At 48.0% G+C, this 25,948-nt stretch overlaps 1 protein-coding gene across 2 annotated transcripts in view; it reads right to left on the bottom strand.

The window, feature by feature from the left end:
• The window catches only part of MVB12B (multivesicular body subunit 12B), a 200,200-nt gene that overhangs the window by 88,410 nt on the left and 85,842 nt on the right, over positions 1–25,948 (bottom strand). For both annotated transcript variants that reach the window (XM_052648784.1, XM_052648785.1), the window contains exon 6: positions 24,687–24,809. In XM_052648784.1, the coding sequence (XP_052504744.1) occupies positions 24,687–24,809 (123 nt within the window). The remainder of the gene's footprint in view (positions 1–24,686; positions 24,810–25,948) is intronic.

Genomic DNA, 25,948 nt, shown 5'->3' with positions numbered 1-25,948 from the left:
TGCCTCCTAGTGCACAGACGCAGGCAGAGCCGACAGCATAGAACCAGGGTGCGCTGAGCGCATGGGAGCACGACTCCCATCTCAATTCTTCCCCTTCCTGCTTCCCTGGCATTACGTCCCACTCAAGAGGGCTTTGGGTCTCCCCTGGTGGCTCAGAGGGTAAAGAATCCGCCTGCAATATGGGAGACCTGGGTTCGATCCCTGGATGGGAAGATCCCCTGGAGAAGGGCATGGCTACCCACTCCAGTATTCTTGCCTGGAGTATCCCATGGATAGAGGAGCCTGAGGGGCTACAGTCCATGGGGTTGCAAAGAGTCAGACATGACTCAGCGACTAACAGTTTCATGAGGGCCTCAGTACAGGACTATGACAGCGTATCTGTGCCTTCCCTCTGCACTAGAAGGAAGTCTGAGCCCCGCTCCGCCCAGGGTGGCCAGGCCCTGCCAGTTCTCTGGTTCTGGCCCATCCCTCCTCTCTGCCCTGGTCTTGGTGGTGGTCCCAGCACTCACATCCTGCAGCCTCACCCCCTGCCTTTGGTCCTCCCCTCCCCACTCTCATTCCTGCTTTGGGGCTTTGCACTTGCTGTTTCCTCCTATATGAGGCACTGGTGGGGAAGCCCCCCACCCCCGCCTCCCCTTGTGGCTCTCCTCTCGTCACCTCCCCGTTTCTGCACAGCCCTTCCAGCTCTGTAGGACTGTGTCGATTTGTTCACACACCACCAGAATATGATCTCAGTGGCGCTTTCTACCACATCCACAGTGTCTACAACAGTGGCCGGCACACGTTAGGCATTTAAAAAAACATTAGGGAGAACCCTACAAGATCACCCAATGCTGCTGAAAAAATGAATGAATCTGACTCTGACCTGCAATTAGAGATCACTGGGGAGGGCTTCCCACTGTCTTTTCATCCCTGGGGCTGGGCTGGGTAACAGTTTGGAAAATGTGACTATTTCTGATTCATGAATATTTTTATGCAAACAAGAATTACATTCATCATGGCACTGCTTACAAAGCCAAAAGCTTGAGTCAAATTAGAGATCAAATAGTGGACTACTTAAAAAATTATTGTACAGCCGTCTGACAAAATGTTTTAGTCACTTGAAATATTTTAGAAGACTAATAGCCTGGGCCCATGCCCATTACCATAGCCGTCTACTGAGAAAAAAAATAATAAAATCCTTATTTTTACACTTGGAATTGTAATCAGTTAACCCAACACTCTTTGGCTTATTTCCCATAACCTGATTGTCTAATGAGATTGAAGGAATGCCTGACTCATGACACTGGGGGTTACTGGAGGAGGAAAGAAAGAGGCAGGCACTTCAGTAGATCATGGCACTAAATGCTCAGGTGTTCTGAAGTACCTAAGCCTAGGGGAGTTACAAGAGTTGGTACTCGACGGCATCAAACAAAGCTGAGAAGTCTGTGAACACGATGCTGGCTGGGGCCCCCACAGACAGCAGTTTCACTGGAGCCATTTCAACGCACCCCAAGCTATTGATCACTCTGTGATCCCTCCAGACCACTCTCTATTGATCTTCAGTTCAGTTCAGTTCAGTCACTCAGTCATGTCCGACTCTTTGCGACCCCATGAATTGCAGCATGCCAGGCCTCCCTGTCCATCACCATCTCCCGGAGTTCACTCAGACTCACGTCCATCGAGTCCGTAATGCCATCCAGCCATCTCATCCTTGGTCATCCCCTTTTCCTCCTGCCCCCAATCCCTCCCAGCATCAGAGTCTTTTCCAATGAGTCAACTCTTCGCATGAGGTGGCCAAAGTACTGGAGCTTCAGCTTTAGCATCATTCCCTCCAAAGAAATCCCAGGGTTGATCTCCTTGCAGTCCAAGGGACTCTCAAGAGTCTTCTCCAACACCATAGTTCAAAAGCATCAGTTCTTTGGCGCTCAGCCTTCTTCACAGTCCAACTCTCACATCCATACATGACTAGAGAGTATATTTTAGATTTTAAGTGCGTTCATAAAGATTACCAGCAGACCTAGGAGAAGTAAACCCTAGAACTCATGAAACTGGCCCTATCTTGGGGGTCACCCAGAGATGAAGACCCTCGGCTATCATCCCCAGTAGGTTCTGGACCACTGGCCCTATCTTGGGGGTCACCCAGAGATGAAGACCCTCGGCTGTCATCTCCAGTAGGTTCTGGACCACTGGCCCTATCTTGGGGGTCACCCAGAGATGAAGACCCTCGGCTATCATCCCCAGTAGGTTCTGGACCACTGGCCCTATCTTGGGGGTCACCCAGAGATGAAGACCCTCGGCTGTCATCTCCAGTAGGTTCTGGACCACTGGCCCTATCTTGGGGGTCACCCAGAGATGAAGACCCTCGGCTATCATCCCCAGTAGGTTCTGGACCACTGGCCCTATCTTGTGGGTCACCCAGAGATGAAGACCCTCAGCTGTCATCTCCAGTAGGTTCTGGACCACTGGCCCTATCTTGGGGGTCACCTAGAGGTGAAGACCCTCGGCTGTCATCTCCAGTAGGTTCTGGACCACTGGCCCTATCTTGGGGGTCACCTAGAGATGAAGACCCTCGGCTGTCATCCCCAGTAGGTTCTGGACCACTGGCACAGGGCGCTGACCATTAGAGGCCAACAGTTTCTGCCTCTTGACTCAAACGATGGATCATGATTCCAAACTCTGTTCCGTCACTGGAGAATTCCAATTAGAACAGCCCTTGAATCTTGGGGGAGCTTTACCAAGCTCTCCACCCTGGCCCCTGCCCCCAGGACAGCCCAGAGGAGACTGGGCGCACCCGAGAGCCATCACGTCTGTCTGCAGGGGCCCTGGCTGTTCTGTAACAAATAGGTTAGCATCACGTGTGCTGCCGACAACAGCTCCTGCTAAATAGAGGCTGAGGGAAATTTCATTTTTCTCCCCCAAGTCAGTCTTTGGCACCTTATTCAATTAACATGGCCACTAAGCCGCAGACAGCTCCATATAAAAGCCCTTCAGTTATAGAATACATTTTATTATGTGACAATAGTTGCCAGTACGATTTATTTCCTTTGATGGGATTCTGCTTTTTCCTTGTTAATTTAAATCTGTATTTTCTCGTGCTGATTCCAGGTCTGTGTGAATTTTTAAAATGTTGCTATTAATCTTGTGAACCCAGTGGCCACATGTAATGAAGATGGCCCTGCCCAGGCAGCCACGATGCCCGCTCTCTTCTCAGACCGTCAGAGGGCAGCACCAAGGGGCCGGTGGCTGCTGGAACAGCAGAGGTGGCCTCGTGGTTAGAGATGGATGCTACTTTTATGTCCCACCCCCTACACGCACCCTTGCAACCAACGCACTCTGTGGTGTTAAAATCACAATTGCCATTGTTTTCTGCTGTATTTTAAGCTAAGATTACCTTCTGGCAGCAGTTTTCTGAGTGCGCTCTGGGGACCTCCGGCGGCTCCTCAGACTCAGGGAGTCAGCCAGGTCACCGCTACTTTCATAATAATATGACATCAATGGTCTTTTCCCCGCTTATCCTCAACAAGTGAAAGTGAAAGTGAAGTTGCTCAGTCCTGTCCAACTCTTTGCGACTCCATGGACTGCAGCCTACCAGGCTCCTCCATCCATGGGATTTTCCAGGCAAGAGTACTGGAGTGGGTTGCCATTTCCTTCTCCATCCTCACAAGCAGGCAGAAAAGATTTCCAGAAGCTGTGTGGCTCGTGAGGCTGTCCACTCTGATGTTTGCATAGGTAGCCTCATGTTTTACATTTTTCTGAATTTTAATTTTTATAAGGTAAATATAAAGAAGGCTTCTCTGGTGACTCAGTGGTAAAGACTCTGCCTGCAGTACGGGGGATGCAGGTTCCATCCCTGGGTTGGGAAGATTCCCTGGAGAAGGAAATGGCAACCCACTTCAGTATTCTTGCCTGGAGAATCCCATGGACAGAGGAGTCTGGTGGGCTACAGTGCATGGGGTCGCAAGAGAGTCAGACATGACACAGCAACTAAATAACGACAACAATAAATATAACCTACATAAACAAAAGTTAGTCTTAATTCTCAATTTGTTTTTCCCCAGCAAGAGGGAATCCTCAGTTTTTAAGACCTTGGGACTTCCTTGGCAGTCCAATGGTTAAGACTTCACCTTCTAATGCAGGGGGTGCAGGTTTTGATCCCTCATCGGGGAGCCAAGATTCCACATGCCTCAAGGCCAAAAAAACAAAAACAAAAACAAAAAACCACAACCCAGTACATAAACAACAGAAGCAATATTTTAACAAATTCAATAAGCTTTAAAAATGGTCCACATCAAAACAAACAAACAAAAGTCCTAGACCAAAAGGTTTGAAAACTACTAATCGGGGATAATGTGTTAACCACAACTCTACAGAAGACTTGATCCGGCCAGTGGGGCGGAGGCAGACGTCTGGTTGTATGATCTCTGGCTCAGAATGTTCCCCAGACATAAGCCTCCTGAGTCAGGATGACAAGGCTACTCTAGATTTTTAAGCAGCACTTCCCCCAGTGGAGATAAGTTGGAGCAAACTCTGGGTGATAGAGAGGGACAGGGAAGCCTGGGGTGCTGCAGTCCACAGGGTAGCAAAGAGCTGGACACAACTGAGTGACTGAACAGCAACAATCTCCTCCATAGTGAGAAACACCACTGGCTCACTCCCTTTCACTGGTGTAAAGAATTGTTAGTTGAAAGTACTTAAAAGAATGAAAAAAAATTCAAACCAGGAGGATGAAATGATACATGTCTTAAAAACATACCAGGACTACATGACTTGTAGGGCCAGTTATAGCTCTAGCTAGCCTCCGGTCACCAAGGGTCTACAAAAGCTAACGAGAATAGAGAACGGTAATGAAGATTCAGAAGATGAATCATTATTTGAATGATTCATCTCTCCCCAGGAGAGATGAGGGGAGGAGGCACGCACACAGCCTGCCCTTTGGCCAATACCCAGTCTACAAATACATCTCCTTGTGAGGGCCTGTAAAAAAAGTGTCACCCAACAGGAGAAAAAGAACATTACCTCTGGGAAAAAAATTTTCTGTATGATATAGAAAAAGCTATCTGCATTATAAATAATACACAAATAAAATCCCTCAAAACTAAATCAGCAGCATGATGGATAAACCCCCTCCCCCCTTGAGTTTCCAGAATGAAGAGAAAGAAAACAAAGATGATCACAATGAGGAAAAATATGATAAATATGGAGAACAAAGATCAATCTAAACATTCCAGATATTAGAAAGAAATCAGAACAATTAAAAGTGAAAGCCAAAAAAAAAAAAAAGTTGAAAGCGTGCCTGATTAAAAACCAACCAACCAACAAACACCAAAATATAAAAGCCAACAGGGCTTCCAAGATTCTAAGCAAAATCAATAAAGAGACTCAGAGCTAAATAAATCCCAATTTCAAGACTACGTAACTTCAAGACTTAGTGTACAGCTACAGTAATCAAGACAGTGTGGTACTGGCATTAACACAGACATACAGATCAATAGAACAGATGGGGAGTCCAAAAATAGACCTACACATACATGATCAATTGATTTTCAACAAAGGTGCCAAGACAATTCAGTGGGGAAAGAGAAATCTTTTCAGCAAATGGTGCTAGAACAATGGATAGCCACATGCAAAGAAAAAAGAAAAAAGAACCTTGACACCTACCTCACACCACACACATACATAAAATAACCCAAGAGATTCACAGAACCATTCCAGAAAAGAGGAAGGTATAAATGATTAAGTCCAGGCCCAGGATTTGATACTTTTTATTTAAATGCATCTTGACTGGCCAGGTATAGAGTGGCCTCTTAAAGAAAAGACAGGAGAAAATCGTTGTGAACTTAGGTTTGGCAAAGACTCCTTACACAGGACACAAAAAAGCACAAACTATTTTCAGTTGGTATACAGGACTTCACCAATACTTAAAACTCTTGTTATTCAGAAGGTGCTATTACAGAAATTGAAAGGTAAGCTAAAGACCTAAAGAAAATATTTGTGAACACACATCTGACTTATAACTAGGATACATGCAGAACTCTTACAGCCTAATAGAAGACTAACAAGCCAGTTCTAAAAAGACCATATGATTTAACAGACATTTCACTAAAGAAAGTACACAAATGGTTAATCAGTACATGAAAAAATGTTCAGCATTACCAGTGAGTTATTAGGGAAATGCAGACTGAAACCACAATGAGATGTTACTACACATCTTTCAGAATGACAAAAATTAAATAGACCAACAATATCAATTGTAGACAAAGATAATGAGCAATTAGAACTTCTATGCACTGCTAGTAGGAATGTAAAATAGTACAACCACTTCAGAAAACAGTCTGCAGTTTCTTAAAAACTTCAACATACCCTTGGTACAAGACAGCCATTACATGGATAGATTTTCACTCAAGAGAAGCAAAAGCATATGTCTTTACAAAGATTCCAATACACATGTACTGGGCAGCTTTACATGTAAAAGTGAAAAACTAAGAACAAGCCAAATGTCCAGTAACAAGTGACTGGATAAACACGCTGTGGTCCAGCCATATGATGGATACTACTCAGCAATCAAAAAGGAACTGGTGATACCTGTAAGATGGATAATCTCAGGATGATGCTGCTCAGTAAAATAAGAAAGACAAAAAAGAATCCACATGGTATGATTCCATTTGTACAAAATTCTAGAAAATGCAAACTAACCTATAGGGTTAGAAAGAAGATCTGTTGCTGGCTGAGGAGAGCAGATATATTACTAAGGAGCACAGAGAAACTTTTGGGGGTGGTGGATATAGTCACGATCCTGATTTTGGTGATGGCGTCACAGGTGTATACCTACCTACGCCAAAGCTCATCGGGTTATACTTTAAATATGTGCGCTTTATTGTGCATCTAGTATATTTCAGCAAAGCTGAAAACACTTTCCTGATCTTAGAAAAAAAGGACCTAGGTAAAGAGGCCAATGAGGTTCCCAGTATTCCAGAAAGGGCAGTAAACAGAGACCCATGATGAATCCCAGCAAACACTGACGGTGACCTCACACCTTTCCTGTTACACGACATGCTGAAGGCTAGGGAGCCACAGAGTAAGGAAGGGAAAGAATGCTCAACAGAGGAAACATTCCTGAATCCCAGGTTGTCTTTTATATGTGAACATGACAACAAAGAAGATTATGAACCTTTCCCTGAAAGAAATACATTAAAACATGCTCCAGGTGATTCAAAATTAAGACCTAAGAATGGGGAAGTAATGGGACAAAAAGACCAACGTTTATTCCCTCCCTCTGGAAACCTAGCCCGAGAAAACAATCTGAAGCATGAGAGATGACTTACTTAAGACAGAAACAGTAAAATAACGTTCACTGACATTTTCGCAGGGCTTACCCTGCACAGGCATCATGTGATCCTGCTTGAATCCTATGACCAGGCGCTGAGATCATTTCTACCAGACAGAAGGTCTCAGAAAGGTTCAGCAGCTGCCCTGAGGGGGCACAGCTTGGATCTGAACCCTGATGGGGCAAATTACAAAATTCAGCTCTGAGTCACGACGCTCTACTCAAAAACTGGAAATAACATTATAAGATGTCAGAATGCTTTACAGACTTAAAATGATTACAGGATTTCTGGGTGGAACTGGGGGATGGTGCTTATGACATGATGCTAGGTGAGGAACTCGGGTGCAGGTGGTGTGGGGAGAGTGATCTTGGCTACAGCAAGAGGCAGAAACTGGATCCTTGGGGTGGTGTCTGTAAGAGCAGGGAACTGGGAAAGTGTTCTTATGATGCTAGCGAGACAGACCAAGGAGAAGGAATGAGCTGTACATTTTTATACTAACGTTAACATGGTCAGATCTCAAAGACATGGTTGTTAGATTGAAATAAAAGGGAACAAAACGAAAACCAAATTGCAGAAAGACATATACGAAAACCACCCCAAGAATGACATCTTCCTACTGGCAACAGATACACACATGCCCCAGGATGAAAATGACTTGGAAGGACATGCCTGCTCAGAGCAGCGATGGCCCTGGGTTCACGGCAGGACTATGCCCATGGTGTAGATGACACAAATCACCGTCTGAGGTCAGAGCAAAGATTTCTTCCCCTTGCTTTTCATATATTCTATGTTAATTTTTTCAATGAGAAATTATTTTCCTTTTTATCAGAAAACAAAGACGGCAGACAATAGGAGAATTCTGCAAGAGCTAGGGTCTACAGAAATGTCCTGCATGGCACTCAGTGCTAACGTGCCTGCTGGGGTACAAGGACCAGAGATAACGCATGCAAAAGAAAGTCACAGAATGGGGGTAGGGATGGAGGATGAATGTACTATGCAAAAGCCAGTGACTGAGCTAAGGTGGGTAGGGGAAAAGAAACACAGCAAACGGCTAAATGAAATTCCACTTTATTCCTGCAAAACACCACTGGGAAGAAGTCATCTGTGACACACAGCTTCTGTGCCAGGTGTAAGGACGTGCTTAATGAATGCCATTTAATGAAGAAAAAGGCTCTTATAAAACACCTGGCACAAGCGGGGTGAGGGAGCCACAGGAAGGGGGACCTTGGCCGCACCTGCTGGCATTTTAATAAGCACCTTCTCGAGCGTCCGCTCTCCAAGGCTGGTCATTGGTGTCAGAACCAAGGTCCCTGACCACTGCCCACACTCGCTGACAGTCTGGGGAAGCTGATTTCTTAAGGACCATATGCTCAGGTAACGGAGCATCAAGGAAGCTAATTAAAATGAATCATTTTCAGCTGGAAGGGCCTGGCCAGCATGCATAGCCTCCTCGAAGACTTCACAGATAGAATCTCTGCACCAGGTCCCCTGTGCTTCCAGACCGAGATCCTGAGTTACCCTTCAGATCCTTGCAGACCCAGGGAGGTGAGAAAACAATGCATTTTCTTGTAACTAGGTTCTACTAAAATAGAGAGTCAGCTATTTTAATGACCTGGGCCCTAGAATATTTTTAGGTGAGGTGATTTTTTTTTCTCCCTCGCTGACTTGAAGTCTGCCTCAGAAAGTGCAAAGTTTACTACCCTTTCTATTGATGAGACCTTTTGCTTTGTTTCTTTTTGTAAATGACACCAGCGAAGTCAAGTGAGGTTTTATAAAAACCTAACAATGGACCGATTTCCTCTGCAATGACAATTCACCATCTCAAACTTTCCATGCCCAGACCTGAAACTTAATTCCAAATATAGCCAATAAATTGATGTCATCCAAGGGGAGACAGACCATGGGGCCCAGAGGCAGCTGGAGGTGCTAGAATGGATATGTTGTGACCAACACAGACCCCCGGGTTTTAACTGAGCTCCTACTGTATGTCCCAGCACTGTGTTTGGCTCTTGAGAGGGTTTTTTTTTTTTCAAATGATAAGTGCCTATTCCTAAATGAAAGAAGCCAATTTGAAAAAACTACATGCTGTATGATTCCAACTCTACAACATTCCGGAAAAGGCAAAACTATGGGGACAGGAAAAAGAGCAGTAGTTGCCAGAGGGGCCACAGGGAGAGATGAATAGGAAGAGCACAGAGAATTTTGGGGGCAGTGCAAATACCATTTATGATAATATAATGATTAACATATGTCATCATACGTTTGTCCAAACTCATAGAAGGCACAGTACCAAGAGCGAACCCTAAGGTAAACTATGGTGATTACACAGTGACAGCGCAGGTTCCTCTTTTAAAAATAAAAAGGAAACAGCCATTCTGGTGAGTGACGGTGATCATGGAGGAAGCTAGATGTGGGCATGAAATCCCTGTATCTATTTTGTTGTAAAGCTAAAACTTCTTTAAAAAATAAAGTCTTTTAAAAACGATTAAAAAAAACCCCAAATCCAATTAAGACTCATCATTCCCTTTTAGATGTATCTATAAGTAAACTGAAGCTTCCCTCTATCATAAAGTACGTGTGTGATCAGTCGCTAAGTTGGGTCCGACTCTTTTGCAACCCTGTGGACTGCAGCCCATCTGGCTTCTCTGTCGGAATTCTCCAGGCAGGAATACTGGAGTGGGTTGCCATTTCCTGCTCCAGGGGATCTTCCTGACCCAGGGATCGAACCTGAGTCTCCTGCGTTGGCAGGCAGATTCTTTACCACTGAGCCACCAGGGAAGCCCCTCTATCATAAAACTTAAAAATCCTAAATATCACAAGATATACAAATAGAAAACTATAAGGCTACTTGCTTCAGTTTTAACACAATGGCATAAAACAAAACAAACATTTGTTCAGCAACTAGCACACACCAGGCCCTCGACTAGGCCCTGTGAAGTACCCAGGGACGTACGTGGGAGTCGTGGTGTTACCTGCCAAGTGGGAGGAATGTGGTGGGGGAGAAAAGGCTGGAGCAATGGAACAGCGACAGCAACCCAAGAGTCAAGACAATGACCTAAGACTTGTTACAAAGTAAGAGAGGGGCAACAGAGACTCCTGCAATGAGAGAAGTGGGACATCGTTTCTGATTCAGGGTTGGAAGTGGCTTCCTGGAAGCAGGGGACCACTGAAGGCTTTCTTCCTGGAATCACCTGTGACTGTGACAGCCATCCCTTACTGAAAACTTGACTATTCTTCATGCTTCTCACTCACCTCTTGTCTTCACAGCCCAGGGGAGGTTCTACCGGTAGGAAGAAAGAAGGTTCAGAGAGGTTAAGGAACCTGTCCAAGGTCACACAGCTAAAGGAATTGACTGAGCTAGGATTTGAGCTCATGCTTTTCCCACTCTGCCATGTTTTCCACCCTGCTTTACCAAGACGGCAGAAGCACAAAAGTATAAATGCGGACTTGTTCATTTTCCATTCAAGCAACTCATTTGCCATGATCAATATAACTTCAACCTACCGACTTGACTATATAATGAGTTTTCCTCATGGACGACAACCGACACATTCACAGACACACGCACCCTCCAACCAAATCACTCTGCAGTGGACCAGGAATAAAAGGGCTGCCTTTGCAAGACTAGAAAATTTCAGTTCCAAACTCCCCAAGTTCCTAAACGCATAACTTTAAACTATGTGCAGCTCGACAGCATATGGCAAATCAATTACTAGTTTAAATCTTAAAACAAAAACATGGCAAGTGTGGTGCAGAAATAATCAAGAACAACGGTTCAGTTTAGATTACAGTGGGCCACTAGAGTTTTGAATACAATTAATCATCATTCCAGGCAATGGGAAGCCATATTGACACTTATTCCTAATTTGAATATTTAATTAGGGTGAAGTTCTTCATCAAATTATTGCAGAACTGGGAGAAAGCCTGGAAGACTTACACAATTACTATCTTAACCCCTTCCCAGCTGCTCACCTGTGAGCACAGCTCTGCAGGGGAGCAGGCTGGTAACCAGCCTGATGCTCTTGGAACTCTCTAGGAATGCTAGCGATCAAGGCTGAAAGGGGCTGGTTGGGGACAACAGAAAGGTCTTAAGGGGATTGGCAGCTTGTGTCCAAAGGAAACTCGGAAACAAACCCCGGACCAAGACAGAAAGTCACACACATGGGTGCCCACTGTGTGCCCAGCATGGCACTTCCATGTGTCTTCCCATTTGGTTCTCACAGCAACGCTGCAAAGAAGGTGTTCTTATCCCCATTTTACAGACAAGGAAACTGAGGCTGAGAGGAGTGATGTAACTTATTCAACATGACACTGCTTTTGAGTAGTCTTAAGGCCGAGTTACTCATCACTCATGCACCCCTACCTTGTATTCATCAAAAGTAACAAATAGGACACTTAACAGTTAACAGAAATGTATTTAAAGCTGCATCGTTTTGCATTGTTGGTTTTCTGCATCCTGCAAATAAACTGGAGGGGAAGGGCAACAGACCCAGGCCTCCTCAAGCAGCATTCTAAACTTCAACTCTTGGATTCAAAATGCATCCCTGAGCTCCCCAAGCTGGGACATCACTCTGCCACTATGGCCAGCTGCTCAGAAGCTGGACAAAGGGACGGGTGGCAAAGCTTGAAGAAGTGGCCTTGAGTTATTGCCCATCTTGCCCCCTCCTCCCTGAACCTACATAAGGGGGCCGTGCCAAGGTGGTCACTGTGGAACACCACTGGTGTCAGGCTGGGGGGTGAAGATTGGTAACGGGACAAGAAAATGAGAATCTGGTTTTTTTCTTTTGAAATGGCAGTGGCTCAGCAATAGCCTTTATAACTACCTATCGGTTTGGACAAGAGAATTGCATTTCCTTAGGTCTTCTTTTTCACTGTATGAAAAAGACTTGACGTTTCGCAGCCACCAAGAGCTTCTGCATGACCAAAAGTAACACGTTTTCCCGTGCAGTCTCTCCCCTGGCCCCCAGAACGGGGACAAAGGCTGACTTCGCACCCTGCACTTGGCCATGGTGGGTCCAGAGATCTTTCTGCTTCCAGACTCCACAGAGGAGCTTGGGTGGGAGTGGGAGTCCTGATGGTTTCCGATCAGCGGTTCTCTTCTAGAAGCTGGAGAAGGGCTCGGTTACCCTCTTGTGGACGTGGACATGGCCAGAGCTCCTCTGGCAGTGGCCACTTCCGGCAGGAATGGAAGAGCTGGCCATGCAGCCCCCATTGCCCAGCCCCGCTGCCCAGCCGAGCGGGCAGCGGGAAACCTGGGATCCAGAATGTCTCCTCGGCGCCTGCTCCTTGCGGGAGCAAATGGCGTCGGGAACTTTGAAACTTTCCTTTGTATATTACATTAATCCATATAAGAAAATCTCTTTTAATGAGGAGTGATGTAGTTACAAACTCTCCAGAGCCATAATTAGAGCAAACTAATTGAAGTTGTGTTTTGACACACTTTCCAAATTCACGGGTGCCGGATGACATATTCACAACAGAGCTGCTGCACAACCATGGCGACGGCAAAATCATTAGGCTAATAACACTTATTTGCATTCTTCTCATGCCGGCAGCTCTCCCTTAAATACTGTTTCTGCTATTGCTCCTTTACTGTAAGTTTCCACGGAAAGATATTAACAGTAATTATTAGTCCTTTAGTGGAATTTTAATGTTAAAGAATAACAGCCTGCATTAACAGACACTGAATGCCAACTCGTCTCCGTAACCGCCGCTGGACGTTCGGGGGGCTCAAGCTGCACCCCAACCTGATGACACAGCTTCAGCGCCACTGAGGGCGACCACGCAGCGCCCACCCCAGCGCGACCTAAGTCCCAGCTTCGTGACACAGCTTCAGCACCACTGAAGGCAACCACGCAGAGCCCACCCCAGTGCAATCTAAGTCCCAGCTTCTCAACTATTCTGTTTCAAATGTTTGACAAGGAAAAAACAAATTTTTTTCTTTAAGTACATTAAAATGAAATAGTTAGACATTTTTTCCAAGCAGTTAAAAAAAAAAATTAACAATTTACAACACGGTCTTTGGTAATAATACTAATGAATTCCAGGAGGACATGCGTTAACTACTCTGCCACCGCCCTTTTTGGTGATTAAAGACAGACTTGGAATAACTGGACCTGAGAAAGGCCAGCAGGGGTGGGGCGGGCCTGATTTGTAAATAGAGATGCCCTGTTTGCCACCAACAAGGCCAATTTTTTGGATGCTTAACACACACACACACACACACACACGGAGGAAGACTCGACAGTTCTAAATAATGGTTATTAATGACTCCCGCCTCTAGACTGACAAATTACTTCTGAAATTTAGAATCGGAGAGGTATGAAGAGTGCAGGAAACATGACAGGAAACGCTGGCAGCACTGAGCTCCTGCTTCTTCCATGGGGTGGGGTGTCCGGGGGTGGGGGAAGGCCAGGCCCTGGAAAACAATGAAGGTCAAGGGCCCGCCTCTCTGGGCCTTCGGAGGTCCTACCGAGGCTATGACCACAGCCATCCCCCGCCTGCACCTGGGCAGGTGAACAGCATCTCACCTCCCAGGCACGTGGTAACAGGGAGGTGAGACCTGGTCCCAGATCTAATCCTCCTGCCCACATGCCGGCATCAACAGGTCATGCTAGTGGCCTCCTCACTGTATCCTTAGGGATGGGCTGGACAGTCACTTGGATGCTGGGCTTCTATAAATAACTTGGGATCAAGAAAAGCACCCACCATGTCATTTGTTTTGCAAAATTCAAGAGAAAATGGAGGCAGAGGGTGGCAGTGTCTTAACTAAAAATGGGTGCTTGTGTAGCATTTCAAAGTACAGTATCCATACAGTTCGGGACATATGTCTAATCTCAACTGGGGACGGTTTAGTTGAATGAAGAAAACACTTTCTTAGAAAAATGTCGAAGACTGTACTCCCTTAAAGCTTGGGAGTTTTTGGTTTCTGAAACTACCATCCTTGGACCAATCTGCTATTTTTCAAGTCACTGATTACTCGACAAGCAAAAAAGAGGGGAGTGAAAAAAAGGGTGGGGGGAAATCTAACTTTCATAGCTGCAGCAATGTTCCAAATCATGGCACTTATGCACTGCATTTAAGTTTTATTACACTTGAACCCTGCAATGCCAAAACACCTACCTCCATTACGGAAGGGAAAAACCAAGCCGGGGACTCGGGGCACCACACGTCCATTCCAGATGATCCAGTCTCATCTTATAAATTGAAATATTTAAAGAGTCTCTAAACCTCACTGACCTTGCTTTTAAAAACAAGGAACATATGGGCACTGCGAGCTTTTCATCTTCTTCCAGCCTACTAAAATATCCGCTTCTCCAAAATTCAAGGGTAGCAAGCCTGCCAAAACTCAGATTCATGAAAGGCCCCGTGTGCGTGAGAGCACAGGGAGGACAGGGAGGGGCCTGGGGCGGAAAACAAACCCTCGTAAAGAACCCAATGCACATTCTTCCCCTTCTTGCCCACTCAATGTCAAGAGCTGTGGAAAACAAAGTGAAACAATGACTAATTGGGTGGTGGAATGTGGGCCCTGGTCTGGAAGCACTGATGGCTGAGTTTGGTCTTGGCTCTGCCACTGGCTGCAGGAGACACTGAGGTGGGGAGGGCTCTAAATTCTAAATGCCTGAGGCTCCCTGAAGGCAGGGAGGGCAGGTTCCCTGAAGACAGGGAGCCGGGCTCTGATCCTGGCTCCTCCCATCCTAACCCTCAGCCCTGGGGTAAGTTGCCACCTCTCCAAGCTTCTTATTTCTTAAGATAAGGACTCCATTATTCACCTCACTGCACGGTTGTAAAGATTAGAACGATTAAACACAATATGTAGTATTTACACAATGCCTGGCACAAGATGCTCAAAAAAAAAAAAAAAAACAACAACAAACCCTGTAGCTGAAATAATAATGATGGTGGTGATAATTGTATTTATTCTGATAATTATTAATATTATTATTCAACTGGAAACAAAACATCTGCTGCTCAGAAGGGAGTTCAAGTTGAATGCCACCCTACTCATGGGCAAAAGCCCCACCCAAGGAAATCCAAAGGCCTTTGAAAAGTTACTACAAGCAAAGAATTTTATTAAATACCCAAATTAATCGTTGAAACCCTGTCTTGAAATAGAATAGCGGTGGGGGGGGGGTAGTTGGGGGGGGCAGGGGTGGGGGGGCAGCACATGCAGGAGTGGTGAAATACCAGAAAATTCCACTTCACACTCATTTTTCCTTTGTTCAGCAGCTGGATTTACACAGAGAGGCCCAGGTGAAATATTCCAGAGAGCTACCTGCAAATAGACTGCCAACTTCCACTCTGATAAAAGGTAAAATATCCTCCTCTAAATGGTCTGGTTCACAGAACTGACCCTAAAGTGAACTGATAAACCTGTTCTGACACATGGAAAACTATTTTCATAATCCTGAAAAAGACCTTTCTCCAAACCCCAGAGCTTACACCCACTGTGCAAAGAGCACTGGCACACTTGAGAAGCAGACACTGGAGGGAATCGTTTCACATTTATAACCCTGCCTTCTGGGGCAACAGCAACAAGCCTGCATAACCATCATAACCACCAAGCAAAATAAGACAGTCATAAAGTCACAAAGATCACACATTTACAAGCAGATTTTTACCTTGTCAAAAATCTGACTCGGGAGAGTGACAACAGAGAAGGCTTGCTCAGAGGTGGGAGCTGTATTGACTACTAGTCAATTCTTCATTAAACAGAAGCTCTGACTTCCCAAGAAGTCATATTAAAAATTAATATCAAAAAGCATATCGCTCAGCCTAACTCATCATTCATAGCTAACAATACCAAACTGTATTCTAATGAAATTTCACCTTCAGAATTACTCTGACACCAAAACTAAGTTGGGTATTGTTATAAAGGCAGCCCAGGCTTTGCAGCACAAGCATTTCAAAGATATTCAAATAACCTCGCTCTGCAGGTCTCTTTCACACCACTCTCATAATCACCAGAATAAATCAAACCGCTTGTAACCCTGCGTAATCAAGGGCTTTGAAGCTGGTCGAGGGACCCGCTGGGGTATGGCTCCCACATGTTCTCCTCAGGCAGCAATCACAACTCGAGAGGACTGGCCCCCAGCCAACGTCCACACGTCTCCTGGGAAGAGTGCCGCCCACACCACAGGCTCTGGGAAGTCCTCTCCAGTGGCTGTGAAGGAGCCTGGAGAAGCTGCACCCCAACCACCGGCCCCTAAAGGTACCTGCTTCGCTCCCCAGAGACATGCTTCACACCAGGGAGCCTGTGACCTCCAGCATCAGGGCACGAGGACAGTCTGCCAACCAGGGGTAGCTCATCTGCTGCTGTTTAGCCGCTAAGTTGTGTCTGACTCTTCACGACCCAGTGGACTGCAGCACGCCAGGCTTCCCTGTCCTTCACCATCTCCCAGAGTTTACTCAAACTCATGTCCATTGATGGGGTAGCTCATCCATGCTTGGGTTCAAATCCCAGCTCTGACACTTAGTAGCTGTGTCATGTTGGGAAAGGAGTGTAACCTCCCTGATCTTAGTTTCCACATTTTGAAAAGGAGGGAAAAAACAGTACCCAACTCAAGAAGTGTTATGAGGATTAGATAAGCTTTTCTTTGTAATGCACTTGAATAGTGCCTGACACCTAGAGAATGCAAGTATAAGTCTCGGTCGGCTGGCCGGCTGGCTGGATAGATGGAAGGAGAGATGCATATGATACCTGGTCCTGTGTGTCTAACCAGCTCACTTTATATGTTCAATAGCATTGGCCCCCACGTGCCAGGCATCTGGAGTTCAAAGGTCCCTACCATTTTAGAGCCACACCATTTTCCACTGAATACTTACAGTCTCCAATGACAGGATGCAGCCTAAAGTACCTGGTAAATTTTGATATACGTGATGCAATGTTATCATCTCTATTTCTGTGACTAGCCTTTTCTGAGGCTTTAAAGGAGGGGAAAAAAAGGAATGTGAGACTCCCCGTCATCAATAAGCCAGCAGATCTAGTCACAAGACCAAATATAAATAAACACGGCAATGACAGGGAAATGTGAAATGCCAAACTGCAGGGTGCGGGCAACTGGAGGGGAGGAAGGCCTTCCAGAAGTGGCGAGGGAGAGGCCAAGCCTGGAGGCTGGACAGGACGAGGCCTCCATACTCTGTGGAGTCCAATCTGCCGCTTTCAGGGGGTGCAGGGGCTGGCAGGCGGCGAGGCACACAGCAATGGCCTGAGCAGAGATGGGTGGGGGATAAGGACAATGTGCCCAGGAGCCAAGAGGAGATGGGCTTGACTCACGTGAGACCAGGTAACAGGCCAGGGAAGGCTCCGAATTGGAAGAAAAAAAAAAGGATGTGTGTGTGTGTGTGTGTGTGTGTGTTTGAAAACCCCAACAGGATGGGAGGCGACCTAGGGCTTTAAAGTTCCAGACAAAGAATGTAGTGTGTGCTATTTAGGTGAAATTAATACCGAGCCCCAGGAGCCTCGAGTCTAAGTTTGATTGCGTGTTCTGGCTCCGCCCCCTCCAGCAGGCTCCTCTTGGGGATGCCCCTGGAGGCTGGTGCTTTTAGCTGGCTGGGTGGGTGGGTGCCCGTGAGCAGGGGGAGGCGGCGGCAAAGCCGCGTTACCATCTCCATCTTCAAAGGATGGTCACAGCAGGAAGGATACAAACACGTGCGTCCTATTTTCAGACTGAAACAAAAAAGGCGTGTGGTGTGCGTGTGAACAAAAAGGAAGTCTACTTCTCCTAAGTAAAGCCAGACTCGCAGCTGTGCCTGGACCTGCCCTGCAGACGGGCACGGTCCCACAGGCCCTCGCTGGGCTCACGCACCCCTGAACTGTTGCTACTGCAGAAGTGGAGCTCAAAATCCATGTCCTAAATTGCTTGCTATCAGAAGGTGGGGGGAAACGTCACCAGAACTGGCCTTTGGGCTCGCCTTCTAATCTCACCTTCATGTGGGACCCATGTAACCCTTCTCATACATGGTGAACCCTTGTTACAAAACACCTTTCAACTTGAAAATGAATTCCTGCCAATCCTCTGCACTGGGCTTTCTCCTTTTGTTGTTCTTTAGTTGCTAAGTCGTGTCCAAATCTTGGCGACCCGGTGGGCTATGCACAGCCTGCCAGGCTGCTCTGTCTGTGGGATTTCCTAGGCAAGATTACTGGAGCGGGCTGCCATTTCCTTCTCCAGGGGATCTTCCTGACCCAGGGATTGAACCTGCAACTCTTGCATTGGCAGGCAGATTCTCTCCCGCTGAGCCATCAGGGAAGCCTTCTCCTAGTAAAGCTACAAAAGTGGTGAAACTGCCAGGCCTCCTTATAGGCAAATGTCCCCTTGCCAAGCCTGCTGCCCCTTGGGGTGGGGGCAGGCACCTCGGCTGGAAAGGGAAAAGAGCCTCCCTGATCTGTGCAACCCTGGGCCTCCCGTTCAAGTCCTGCCACAACAGGTGTGGTCTAGTCATACAAAGAGCATCTTTACAAACAAACATGGACAGAAGGCAGCGAGGATTTTAAGCCAGCAGGACTGCAGCTGGTGAGCAAGGCTCCGTCCCCGCTGTCGGCTTATTCCGTGGGTAGATCAAACGGCTCAGTGGATCCTACGTCCATAGGAAGCGGGGGCCAGGGGGCCAGGATGGAGCGTGGCAGCCTGCAGGCTCCTGACGACAGATGTGGAGGGGGGCCTGCATATGCGCGGCCTGCACGCTAGATCGCCACGGCGGGATGCTGCCTCTCCTTCAGGAGGAGCCATTAACCTTTCAGATGACAGCCCTGGGATGGCAATGACGGAACCATTTCTGAGGTCAGCGAGGATCTATGTTCTCAAAAACCTGACATGGACATGCGAAAGTTGTGACTGAATCCCGGTGTCCCTGAGTGGAAGAGTAAACGCGAGTGACAGATCCTCTGCAATCAAAATGCCCCATTTCCCAGAGTATCTGTCACAGATTGATAACATCCACGCAAAAAGTTAAGTACAATTATGTCTGTCACTAAGAAACATACCTCGGAACCTGTGACTGACAACTTGCTGGAAGCTGACAAATCACCGGAAGATTTCTGAACAACTCGGAGCAGCGCCGGGCACCTTATAAGGGAGGCTCAGCCCCCGCCTGACGGGGGAGAGGCTCCCAGGAGGCTGTGCCCCGTGGCTCCGGGAGGGAAGACGACATTTCCTCCCGGGGCGAAGGGTGGGGTGGGGGTGGGGTGACAGTGTCTGTGGAGGGTCACAGGACCTCAGACTAAGGCCTGAGGTCTGCGGGAGCAGCTCCCCCCTGGGTACTCCCAGCCAGCAGAATGGGCAGAAGGAGCTGCTGGAACCAGTCCGGCTGCACCACACAGGGCTCTCCGCCGCCACCCCGCAGGCCCCAAGCTCCGACCCACTGACACTGGTTCTGGATGAGCTGAAGGAGGCCAGGCTAGAAGCACTGGGCACGGTGTGAGCAGACTCGGGTGTCAGGCGCCCACTGTAGCACCCCATGGGCAAGGGGTCTGCAGCCCTAATGTGCAGGCCAGCTGAGCCTGGATTCCTGAAGATGGGGCTGGAGAGTGGGACACATTTCTTAACGGGCTAAAGAAGAACCGCTGAAGGCCTGAAAAATCCACTTGCTGTTTGCATCCTCCCAGTGATGGGTGCACACAGCCTCCTAAGCTGGCTCCTTTAATGCCACGGGGTTTTCACCCTTGGTAAGTTCTCTTTATTGACTTTAAAAGGTTAAGCCCAAATCTACCTCCTGTGACTTCAGTCCAACTCCAGGGGCTCCCAAAGCCCCAGCCCCACCTGGAGGCACTTCTACACTCCCTTCTACATGGTAACCATTTGGACATCTGAAGCCAGCTGTCCCATCTTTACTCAGATCAAAACTCAGCGATTCCTCGCACTCAAGCTCACTGCTCGATTTGCGTTAACTTCTACAAGGTGACCTGTCCCACTGTGCGCATAAGGCTGCATTCATTCCACGCACCCAAGGTTGTGCCCGCTTCACACAGACTGCGGCTAAGCCAGGTCTCCTCCGTTTGGCTCCCACGCAGTTGGATGTTTTGAACCGTGGGGGGCCCTGTCCGTTTTCACCCATCACCTTTCATCTTCTGGATGAGGCAGGATGCTCTGGCTGTAGAGGAGACGTGGGGTATTGATTCTGCCATTCAGCACATCAGCTCTCCCTAATGACTCTGTGTCATCTGCACATTTGATAAGCATGCCTCTGATGTCTTTATCAAGCTACAGGTTCTACTGTTCTGCAAGCCGGGGGGCAACAGCTCACCAGGGCCCCTCCTGGGAGGGCACAGAACCGTTCCCTCTCCCACACGCTGGGGCAGCTGGCGCTCCATCAGTTGCAAGTCCTCCTGCCGCCCCGAGATTTTCCAGACCTTGGTACCAGCAGAAGCTGAAACTTCTCGTCCTGGCAGAATCACATATGAGGGCTGGGGTGGGGGCTGCCCAGGCTGAAGGGGGAAGGAAGGTGCTTGCTCTGTCTGCACCCATCCTGCTATCAGAAGGGCCAGGACCCAGGGACACCAGTGTTTGCTCACATGCACCGGGCTGACCCAAAAATCTGAAGCCAGCCCGGGAGGCGGGTGGGCACGTAGGATCATGTCCAAGGCCCATGGCCAGGCCCAGCCTGCTGGTCAACATTCGTGAAGCAGATGGCAGAGGACGGAGCAGCGCTGGGGCCCAGGGAGAAATGGAGGCTCCAGGCCCCCGGGGGAGAAGTGACACGCCCTTCTTCACGTGGGTAAAACTGCCAAGAAACGAGTGGAGAGATGTGCGTGTGAGAGAAAGATTCGCTGGATGAGGAAGAGGAGCTCTGCCAACACACCTTATCCTGGATCTTGCCATGAACTTCAAACACTCTGCCCCATTCGCCGGATACAGCCGAGGGGCCTGCCCATCCTGAAAGGACACCACCACGTCTGGCCCCGCAGCTGGCATTCTCTGCAACAACAGGGAAGAAACGGGCAGGAAGCACGCGTTCAGCGGGGCAGTACCTGCCTCTGGAAGGAGAAGGTGGTTCTGTCAGGACCGTGAGGTCTTTGGATGGTAACCCACCATCTTGCCAACTGCCCCTTTGGGCTAAGATCAACAGGGGTGACAGCTCTCCAAAAAACGACTGGAAGTTATTTGAAACTTGAGTTAACCACAAAAGAAATGAAGGCAGACAGCACGTTTTGGCTCTTGAGACATAAACTCAAGCTCACAGAGGCAACAAGCCCTGCTACTGGCTCTCCCTGGCTTCCTTCCCGCCCCCAGGGAAAGGAGAAATTGGGAAAATAGCCCGCCGCCCTTGCTTGCCACAGCCTGCCCGTCCTCCAGCCTCCTCCACACTTGGTCAGTAGAGGGCACTGCTTCACCACGCTCTCACCGCAGCCCTGGCTCTGCAACCTGATCCCTGCGTCCACACAAAGACCACAGCGGAGGTATTGCTTGTGCTTTCACAAGAGAAGGCAGCAGCGAAACACAGACTTTGCTTTTTTGTGATATGATAGCACTTATGTAAAAAGTACACAGGAAAACGACTTGAAAGAAATATACCCAAAGGTAACGAGCCTTTGCTTACTGGAGTCAGAATTTGTCTTCTTTCTTTGATTATTTTCTATCAGCTTGTCTTCCTCTCAGAATCAGAAAAGCCTGAGGAGTCTTCAGGGGCTCACGAGTCATCTGCGGTTGGGGTTGGGGAGGCCGCAGCATGGGGTCCCAGGCTGTTGGAGAGGCATTTCCTGCATAACTGAACGTGTCTGCACCTGGGCTGAGCTCAGGGAAGTAACAGACACTAGACACAGTCCCTGCCTTCCAGAAGGTTACAACATGATCACAAAGTGAAGGGGTAATGGCTGAGAAGGCTCTGAGGGCAGAGCCTGGCACAGGGCATTCAGGGAAGGCTTCCTGCAAGAGGCAGTATTTGAGCTGACATCCGAGGCAGGGAATGCGAGACATATCGGACGCACAAGTGTCCACATGAACAAAGGCGCAGAAGCACAAAACAGGAAAGGAAAAACAGGCTGCTGGTTCTAAGTTGGAGGCTTTCGACGAGAGAGACCATTCCTGGGAACCAGGCACAGAGGCCTCCATTCCACAGGCCCTCTGCAGGCCCCCAGCGGGAACACAAGCGTCACCCACAGCTCTCTGCCAGAGAGAAAGCTGCCAGGTTCCTCTGCTCGACAGATCACAGGATCTGAAGCCACACGGAATAACACACTCATCACTTCACAGATCTTCAGAGGATACTCTGAATTATCAGCATATCATTAAAAAAAAAATCAAACACATGCAATAGGAAAACAATACAAAAACTGAAGAACATTAAAAAAAAAAAAACAACCCTGTTGAATTAGGAGGCTCATAGGTGTGTGGGCCACCTATAAATGACTGCACAATGAGAGGAGGCTTAGGACAGACAAGGGGAGCGTTAATGTAACATTCAATTATCCTACTGCACCCTGGCTGACTTAACTCGGTCAAATTAGAATACATTTTATATTGACTATTTTGACATTTGCTTTATTTGGCAAGTAAAACGAAACTGATCCAATTTTCTTGCAGCCACTGTAAACCATAAACGGAACAACAAGAGGTTATAAAATGCACAAGCCTTACAAGGCTCCTTCTGACGTGCTACCCCCAGCTTAGACCCTCCGTGGCCCGTGTTCCTGCATCCCCTGGCTTCAGCTCCCAGTGACTCTGCTCTCGTACTGACCGGCTAGCTTCTGGGCGGGAAGAGCGCGCTCCTCCTGCCTTAACTGGGGTAGTGGAGCTCTTTATCTCACAAAAAGTTAAACCTGCCCAGAGGTGGCGCCTATTTCTAGGCCCTTCCAGACCATATGACGTCAACAGGGAGCAGCTGTAACCTCTCCGAGGTGATGGGTCCGAGCTGACCCCAGGCACAGGCAATGGGTCCGAGTCAACCCAGGGCACACATGATGGGTCTGAGCTGACCCTGGGCACACGTGATGGGTCTGAGCTGACCCCGGGCACGTGTAAGGGGTCTGAGTCGACCCTGGGCACGTGTGAGGGGTCTGAGCTGACCCGGGCATGTGTGATGGGTCTGAGCTGACCCTGGGCACGTGTGATGGGTCCGAGCCGACCCCGAGCACACGTGATGGGTCTGAGCCGACCCTGAGCACATGTGAAAGTGATCACAGCTGTGACGGTGCTTGGGGCAGTGAGAGAGGAACTCCAAAGGGCTGAACTGAGCTGCTTGAGCCTCATACTCCTAAAGACACAACTCTGGGAAGCTCTGGGAAGCTGTTCACTTCTCTTCACCTCGAAGTGAAACTAGAACTTACTTCTCAAGTTTCAGGTGAGGCCAGGGATAGTTACGATTAACCACCACTCTTGGTGTGTGAACCTATCTTGAGCGAGAAACACCTGTCTTTCAGAAAAGTCCTGAAGGACAGGCCTCTGAGCTGCCAGCTCCGGCAAGCACGTTCCCCTGAAGGCAGGGGAGGCTCAGCGGAGAACAGGGCGTGAGGGACCAGCCATGCCGCTCTCTCCTCTGACTTCTGGGGTGCAGGGTGTGGACCTTGGGGCGTGCGCAGGGGCAAGCGCCCAGTAACGGCTTTGTCCTGCTCCTGACCGATTCTGTCACCGCTGTTCGCCCAGATGGAAGCTCTGAGACCCCCTCTCGTTAACGCTCATCCACCTCCAATGGCACTGCCTCACCACTTCTTACCTGCTCGTTTACTTTTGTAATACCTTTCTCAAGTTCAGTCTATCATTGCTGTTTGCTCCTTGTCCTCAAATAATTTACTGCTAACGATGCAGAGGTTTTTGATCAGATAGAAAGTGTTGAGACTACTACTCAGGTAATCTGCTATTACCAGATTTCTGCTCCGGCGGAAATCAGGTTAAATCAGGTACAGAGACCAGTCTGCTCAGCCACGTTTCTTCGTGGAAACAACTATTAAAATGAACAGCCCTTGAAAAACTTCTCGCTATTCTCTCATACCCAAACTACCTGTTTCTTAGTCTGCACCTCTTTGGGAAAAGAAACAATATGGAAATGAACAAAACCACTTACCAACTCTCCTAGAGTGAAACGAGTTGCTGGCTAAGGCAGAGAAGAAACTCCACCTTCCATGGCTAGCCTTCCTAACAGCAAGGCTACAGATCATGTGACTGGTTGCAGCTATGAACTCTTTAGAATAACAAGCCCATTTTAAGCTGCATATTCTGCTATTTTAGAAGCCTGCAGAATATGTACAACAGAACACAGAATGGCTTTTACATTCATGTAATGCAAAGATTTCTAACCGGTTTTGCAAAATTTCCTCTAAAGGTATATTGCTCTGGCAGTGTTTCTGCAGATCCTAAGTGGAGGTGTTTAACAAGTTACGCAGGGGGACCCAAGACCACATTCCTCTGGGACATGCATAACAGAACCGTGCCACGGACAGGGCCTCACCTGGGAAGGTTGGGGGCTGGGGTGGAAGCGACGGATGATGGGGAAGGCGTTGTGGGTTGAGATGAATCATGATTTCGTGGTACTCGGCCCATTCGATACCAGATCCCCATGCTGTTCAGCTCCCTTTAAGAGAAAAGAGAAATCCTCATGGAGGCGGTTTAGCATAAAATGACCTGAGCAACAAAGCAGACCGACTCATTTCAGAGGGTCATGGCCTCAGACCTCAGGGAGTCGACTCTGGCCTGCCAAGGTGTCACGGTGCAGAGCCTGAGGTGATGGCAACTGTCCCAACCCCGTAGGCCTGTCGGGCGTGGTCATCTTGCTCCATCCCGGGGCCTGCCGTCCTACATATATGCTGTCAACGTGTTCCTCGGTTCTGAGTCTGCAAAATTCTTTTTACTTTGTCATTTCATTGAGGATATTTGTGCCATAATCCACTTCAAGAGGGCAGACCACCTGTGCCTGGGGTTGAACGGCCAGAACGGGCCCCACCCAGCTCCAGGCCACGCCCCTCCTCCAGGATAAGGCCCCTCACTGTCCGTCATTCTCAGGGCCTGTCTGGGAGACATCTTTGCATCACAAAGTGCTAGGCGTGTGCCCCATGAACCACCACAACTGAGGGTGGTGACGGAGGGGCTGACAGCTGGCCATGTCTGTCTTCCTGTTACTTGACCGGCACACCTGCCCAGCCCCACCCCACAGTCAGGTGCCCATGAGACAGGTGTACTCTTTGGAATTGTAACCGGATTATCTCAGCCACATCCAACTTCCGACTTCTCGGCTGCCCCATAGATCCACATCTTGGGATGTAGAGGAAGGTCATCTCTCCAAAAAACGAGGACAGATTTGCTCAGTGGATTCTTCTGGTAGCTTTTCTGTATCAGTACACTGCAGGAACTATTCTCAACCAGTCGTGTCTTATTAGCTGGTTGAGTCTAATCAGCTGCACTGACTTTGCCACCTCTCGGTCACGGCCACAGTCAGGCCTTGGAGGAGCTGTTCCTGGTCTGAGGTTTCTGTCCCTCACAGCCGACAACCCCAAACCTTTGCAAAGTAACCTGTAGGGCTGTGCCCATTTTTAAGAAAAAGTGACTTAAGAGTTCTAAACACTGAAATTGTCTTCCTCTGGAATAGAATTTTTGCCCCAAGATGAAACAAAAATATACTTTATTTAGCAATCTTCTCAAAATGATATAAGAAAAGGATTCTAGTTTTGATTACCAAGACATATATGGTAAGAATCTATTCTTTAGAATTGCTTA

This window comes from Budorcas taxicolor, chromosome 11, assembly GCF_023091745.1.
Source record: "Budorcas taxicolor isolate Tak-1 chromosome 11, Takin1.1, whole genome shotgun sequence".
Classification (NCBI taxonomy): domain Eukaryota; kingdom Metazoa; phylum Chordata; class Mammalia; order Artiodactyla; family Bovidae; genus Budorcas; species Budorcas taxicolor.
This window is presented reverse-complemented; position numbering and strand designations above follow the sequence as displayed.